Source organism: Pteropus vampyrus, unplaced genomic scaffold, assembly GCF_000151845.1.
Source record: "Pteropus vampyrus isolate Shadow unplaced genomic scaffold, Pvam_2.0 Scaffold245, whole genome shotgun sequence".
Taxonomy (NCBI): domain Eukaryota; kingdom Metazoa; phylum Chordata; class Mammalia; order Chiroptera; family Pteropodidae; genus Pteropus; species Pteropus vampyrus.
Window position 1 is genome coordinate 588,507 of NW_011889026.1, and position 6,925 is coordinate 595,431.

The 6,925-nt window shown below is 44.3% G+C and overlaps 1 protein-coding gene across 5 annotated transcripts in view; it reads right to left on the reverse strand.

Moving 5' to 3' along the window:
• Positions 1 to 6,919, reverse strand: part of LOC105301623 (5-formyltetrahydrofolate cyclo-ligase) — a 22,009-nt gene extending 15,090 nt beyond the window's left edge. The window contains exons 1-3 of one of the 5 annotated variants that reach the window (XM_023520050.1): positions 6,740 to 6,858; positions 4,146 to 4,234; positions 2,468 to 2,729 (exon numbers count right to left, since the gene is read on the reverse strand). In XM_023520050.1, the coding sequence (XP_023375818.1) occupies positions 2,468 to 2,675 (208 nt within the window). In that variant the 5' untranslated portion in view covers positions 2,676 to 2,729; positions 4,146 to 4,234; positions 6,740 to 6,858. Of the gene's footprint in view, positions 1 to 2,467; positions 2,730 to 4,145; positions 4,235 to 6,372; positions 6,554 to 6,739 lie in introns of those variants that run through there. The other 4 variants (XM_023520049.1, XM_011374377.2, XM_011374379.2 and 1 more) reach the window with 4 other exon arrangements.
• Between the last annotated feature and the right edge of the window lie 6 nt (positions 6,920 to 6,925).

Here is a 6,925-nt window from a genome sequence, read left to right on the forward strand (position 1 = left end):
AGGCTATGAAAGCTACGCCAGTGACAGTCTGAACTCTAATCAGCTCTTCCTGAACACGCAAAGCTAGATTTATGCCTTAGTGCTGAAGCTGCCACATTCTAAGCTGCTGATGCCAGTAAGAACCTCTGGTGCAGAATGTGGTGCTAGGTGATAACGACTGCAGAGACTGCCCACTGGAGCACTGCATAAACTGCAGCAGCGCCAGCTCCCAGACTGCAGTCGCACGGAACTACAGGTACCACCCCCCACCCCTTCACAGCCCAGACCGCAAGTATCTGCAAAGAAAAACACGGGGGAAAGTGAGCCATCCAAACATAACACAGAGAACAGCCATGGAGGAGGGGAAAAGTGAACGACCAGGTTTTGGGGTCGACTTTTCTCTATTCAGGGTCAAGCCCTGAGCTTCTATATTGCTATTCTGGATATTTTCATTTGACAGTTGTATCTAGTTGGCGCACTTACTTGATTTATATATGTCTTCTGTCTGCCTAGCCATAGTGTGAGACCCATGAAGTTCTGGACCTAACACCGTGTCTGACACAAAGTAGATGCTCAGAATATATGTTAGAAATTATCAAAACGTTCAACACTTGGCTAGTAATGAGTTCATTGTGCAATGAATAATTCTGCCTTCCATGCTTAAAATTAATAATAATGACCATTTACTGAATAGCTCCAATGTGCCAAATGATGTGCTGAAAACCATTTATTTACATAAATGATTTAGCTCATCTATTTACACTGAATTTATCCTAACCAGGAAGTGTAACTCAAGTAAGAGAAAAGATCATGCTTCTTCCTTACTCTTCCCATTACTGGACTTTCATAGAAACAGAACAAATGCATGAAGGCTCAGGGTGGCGCATCGTTGCTCAACCTGAGAAATACTTCCAGAAGGGGCAGAGCTGTTCCACAACGGCCACTAATGAGCTGCCTCCGGAGGAGCTGAGTACTGGAGGACACCAAGCTGAATTTCAACTATTAGGCACATTATAGAGATGATGTAAGCACTGCAGGAGCCGTTAACATAGTCAACCAGAACCGGAAAGTATCCTAGGCCCCACCCATGAGCCTGCGAGTCCGGAGAAGCAGCTGCATTAACTGTGAGCAAGTCCTGTCTTTCCTTATTTATGAGCCTGGGCTACCCCCCAAGATATGCTACACTTATCTTAAAATGCTTGCAACCTTTCCTCTTGAAAATATGAAAGAGTTATGTTATGTTGGCATTCATCTGGTCTACAGGTGCAGGACACGTAGGAGGTAGATCTGAGTGCACCTTTGGTGCCTAAATATTCGCAAAGTGCAAGATTGGGGAATACAGGGAAAATTAAAGCAGCAAAGTAGATAATCCCCCCACTACTATGAGCCCTTGACTCTGCCGCCTCCTACCCCGTCATACGACTGATTCTGTGGTTTCTGGTGTTATGTTGGAAGGGAAACTACTCATGTAGTTGGGAGACTACGTAAAGCTGCACTGCAGTATCTTTGCAACCACTTGAGTCTCGGTGAAAAATACACACCTCTGAGACGGCTTTGAGGCACTGCATTACAAAACGGTACCCTTAGCTTCATTTGCTTTCAGCTCTTTGACTGTTTGGTGCTGATTAAATCTCCCAAGTGGTTTGCTGGCCAGGGAAAATAGCACGTGTAAAGGTCCAGCAGGAAAGAAAGCAAAGTGGGGATGGGAAAGTGCAGGATATTCAGGTGGCTGGAATGTGGACTATGAAGTGAGGGAGTAGAAAAATGTGAAAATGGAAAAATAAACAGGCCCAAATCAGGAAGAGTCTTGTTATAGAGTGTTTACTTCAACCTAAGGGCAGCGGTCAGTCGCTGAAAGACTTAAACAGAGGAGAGAAGTGGTCAGATTTATTAGATATCTTGTTTCAATTACCGTATAGACAATGAATTGAGGGAGAGGAGAGGATGCAAGACATTGAGAGGAAGAACAGTTAGGAAGCTGTTACCATAAGCAGACAAGAGAAGACGGTGGCTTAGACTGCAGTACTTAGCAGTGGGGTCGGAGACAGGTGGACAGATTCAATATGTATTCAGTAGGTAAAATCATCAGGACTTGGTAACAGACCACAAGTGGGGCATGAGAGAAAGAGAGGAGTCAAGGACGATCTTGAGATTTCCGGCAAGGTCAACTGGGTAGCTCACGGTACCACGCAGTGAGACACACATAGTCATAGGGGTTGAGGGGAACGTGATTCTGTTTGGAACATGTCATGTCTGAGATGGCCCCGTGACATCCGAGTAGAGATGTCCAGAAGGTAACTGACAGGTCTGAACGGGAGGTATAAATGCTCATTCGCACTAATAATAACATGCTCATTAACGTACAGACCATAATTGAAACCGTGAGAAACGATAAAATTATTCAAACACGAGAAGTGGATCAGAGGTCTAACAACCCATCACGGTCTGACGGCATCTGAAGATGTCAATTCTAATACCACAGGCTCACCTGTTGACAAGGCCTCCTCCCGAACTTCATCCTCACCAGGCTGATGAATATTCCAGGATGTTTTGGGAAGTGAAAAAATTTCCTCGGGTGATGCTAACTTCACCATATCCATGTGATTGCTCTGGAACTGGTACCGGGGAATAAAGCAAGTTTTGCCTTGTTGAAAAATGTCCTTGATGATCTCTTCTGTCTCGATTTCATCTTGCATGCTCAGAAAGATGGAAATTCTTTTGGACTTTTGATACTGACTGTGGGCAATCACCTAAACGGAAAATGATGGCAATTACATTTTCCAAGATTATACTTTCAAAAATTAGTGACTCTTCTCAAGTTTTAACACTTTCTCCCTACCTTCTCAGCCTTCTTCAACTTACTTAAATATCAGGAAACAAAAACAAAAACAAAAACTCCAGCAGAGTGGTATAATGGGTCAACGTTGCATCCTGAAACCTAACTTTTGGTTCTGAACGCGACACTTAGTTCTCTGATCCCTTTACACTTCTCTGGAACACCTACTTTGTAGGTGCAGAAATCATCATGAAGTCACTGTGGAGCCCTGTTGTCTATTCCGAGAACAGACAACATCTCCCCATTGTGGCAGTCTTCAGCCATCTCACACACCTCCTCTACAGTCTGCGTTATTTTAACTCTGAACCTCGGCCCCCACAAGCTTCTTCACTCCTTGGATTGTCAGGTTTCTCTCCTAAATTTTACCAATTTAAGCCCAACTCAAGCCCTAACTTTTTCTGACTTCTGCAAAACCCTTACAACATTTAGAGTTAATATACAACTTAACATTTATATATCATCAGGAGTTGATTACTATTTGTTTCATGTGCCTTAAATGTGGTATTCTAATCAGTCTGTAAGCTCCCAGGAGGTAGAGAACATGTCTAATACTTCTCTCAGCTCTAATCACCTCCAACCTGTTTCCTAAAACTCTTCTGCTTAAATAAATGTTAAAATGTTCACAAAAATGGGAGGTGGGGAGACCTTACATTGGCAAAGTCCTTCTAAAAGCAAGTGCCAAGCTTATGAGAAGGTAGATCTGGGTTAAAGAATCTCTTCATATTCCATTTAATCATTCATCAGGTAGGAGAAGGGGGCTGAGCTTTGCTTAATAGAGAAAAACAATGTCACGACTTCTCCAGACTCAGAAGTTAGCTCTCAGCTACCTTTCCCCCACTTCCTTTTCTGTTCTCTCATCTTCTGTGAGCTTAAGAGAAAAATATAGTGCAAAAGTGGCTTATAAATGTGACTGGCAGAAAAATACAGATTCAGAAAGTCGAGCTTTCCTAATAAAAAAAGAACACAGAGAGTTTAAGTAAACAGTGCACATCAAACCAGTGTTAAGGAAGGAAAATAACTCCATCTTCTGAGAAGTTACCAAGCTGTTAGGCCTGAAATAGGCAAAGCAAATGTAAATGTGAAACCCTTGGGCAGATCTGGGCCTTCTGGCACCCAAGCACTATCTGAGGATGTTAAGTGTCTCTCTTGTTCTCTTTAAAGCAGAATATAGAAAATCAAGAGCTGAATAAACATCAGTAAAAATTCACTGTGAGACTGTGCATACATTTATCTTCCTCAAATCTCATTTATGTGACAGTAAAGAAGAGAATAAGACAACAGAGATCTGACTAATTTCTGTAAGGCAGAAAGTGGAAGAGACAATATTTACAGACAAAACAGCAGCAGATCACAGCACTCAGAGATGGTGGTGGATGCAGGGCAGGCAGAATCCATTCCTCTTGTGGAACCTCAAAATGACTACAAGAGGCAAAGCAAACCCCCATTAGCTATAACACCTCCATTCATTAATACGTACAGACAATAAAGACTCATCAAACATGTTAGAAAATACAAAATAAAAAGATATTTAAAATTATCAAAATTAAAACATTTCAGGAAAAAAACCTTAAAGGGAAAAGACAAAGAAATGGGGGAAATGAGAAAAAATATTAAGACATAGAAAATCAATTTAGGATTTTTATTATTTGATTAAGAGGAGTTGCAGAAAGGCACAGAGGGAAAAAAAGTAAGCAAAGATATACTAAAGATACCAGTCTTGAAACTAAATAGAGGTTATGGATGCTGAGCAGAACAAGGAAAAATAATTTTAAACTAGAAATTCAAACTATCAATTAAATACGAAGGTAAAGACATTTTCTAAGGTATAAAGTATTAAGTTTACCTCCAAAGATAATTTCTTAAAAAACAGCCTTTACTCAGAGGTGGAGTAGGAGAAAACTCTCAGGTAGTGGCTATGCAGTGGGCACAAAGGCAACCAGACCACAGCGAGCAGGGGGCTGCAGTGCTTTCAAGAAAGTAGATTTAACAGACACAATGAAAAAGGATCTATTGATAAGATAAAGGCATAATCTTGTTTTGCCAGAAATGAAAAATAAAGGTAACCAGAAACTCCTGGCCGAAAGTTAAAAGTTTATACTCCAAATAGGAACGAACTAAAACAAGGTGCAAGTTCGAGCAATTGCAGAGCATAAGGGAAAATATTTGGTATTGACACTTGAAACATTTCCTTCCTAGCATAGAACTAAAGGTTTTTCTTAGATATTCAATCACACAACTTGGTTCTACAATGAATACTATCTATATAACTAAAATACAGTAAGTACTATTTACACAAATTTCAAATTTGGATATTAGCCACATGAAATGCTCAACAATCATATAGAACAGAGTGCAAATATTATAAAATCTGACAATTTAAGCATAATGACATAGGTGTCAGAAATTGGCAGATGGCGTAGATGACAAAGTGGGTAAAAGGTCACTACTTTCCTCATCTTACTTAGTTGGGGAGTCAAGATATGGCACAAAGCTAAATTTCTTTACATTACTTTGCTGATAAATTTCCTAAATACAAAAATAGTTGTGTTATTAAGAATATGCTTTATTATTATTATTTTTTAATTTGGGGGAGAAAAGCATTATTTAATAGCATTACTAAACATGCACTATGGCAAAACATTCTTTTAAAAAGTCACAATACCTTGACGTTTGGGGCCTTGAACCATAAGTTGGACATGAAATCAATGGTGGGTTACAATCAGCATTTTTAAATGAAATGGAAAATATTAAAGTCCTTTGTAAGAGCATTTGAGATGTTCCCCAGCACGTCAACAGTTTGGCTCAAATGAATTCTTATAAGAAAAAAATTATAAAAAATGAAGTTCCTTGTGAAACATTATGTTGTAAAACATTTCTTATACGTTGAGACAGGATGTTGAGGAAGTCACACCATTACCTTGACTTAAAACGAAATTACTAAATTACATATGGTGTCAGATGGGTGCCTGACTCATAGGGGTGATTTACTTCGTAAGTTACATAAATGTGTACACCGGAAACTGATATAACACTTATCACAGGAACTGAAAAGTAAATTTAAAAAATACATCGATTTTTCTATCCAACCACAATCAGGCCGTAGATACTTTTTGAAGAGGACCTTTTAGGAGGGGACCCGCTACGTGTCACGGTGGAGAAAACTGACACCACAAAACATGCCACCAATGGGCTCGTCCTGTGAACGGAGCGACACAAGGCTGCCACCCACAGACGCGTGGCCTCGCTCCGGCCCCCAATCTCTGCCCTCTGTCGCCTGGGGCAGCGCGAGCACGGGACTCGCTCCTCTTTCATTAATTAATCCAGACAAGCACGTCGCCGCCACGCCGCCGCCTCCGGCCAGCCACGCTAGGCCCGAGGATGGGCCGCAGGCCGCGTCCTCGGCTCCCGCTGGTCTTCTGTCCAGCCTTCGACCCTGAACGGTCCTCGTGTGACACAACTGCTTGTTTCCCGCCTGGTGTCGTGACAGGAGGGCCCGGCCTGCGCCGCCTGGGCCCGCGCCGCCCCCACCGGGTGCGCCTGCCCGCACCTGCCCTTACCTCGGCGCCTCGGTGGCCCCGCTGAGGAGCTCTCGCCACCACGGACGCCACCCCCCACCACACTGCCCTCCTCGGGAGGAAGGCGTCACCCCGCTGCTCTGTGACTAGCCCCGTCCTTCTCCCGGCGCCGCTCTGCTGCTGACGTCGTGCACCAGAGCGTCCCGACACGCGGCACAGGACGTGCGCGCGCCGGGGGGAGACGTGCGCACGCTGAGGGAGACGTGCGCGCGCCGGGGAGACGTGTGCACGCTGAGGGGGACGTGCGCGCGCCGGGGTTCTGCGCCTGCGCAGACCCGCAAGCCCGTGCCGCGCGACCGTGATCGCTTCGGCCCGGTTCGCTTTGGCCCATGTCCCGGCGGCCGCGCACCTTCTGGGTCAGGAGGCGGGACTGGCGTAGCCGCTCCTCGGCGCTCACGGTCCGCAGTCGCTGCTTCAGTTCGGCCCGCAGGCTGCGCTTGGCGCTGCGCACGGCCGCCGCCGCCATGTCAGGTGCGGGCCACCCTCAGGCCCCGTGGGCGTCGCTGGTCCGCGGCCCGAGAAGATGGGGAGGAGG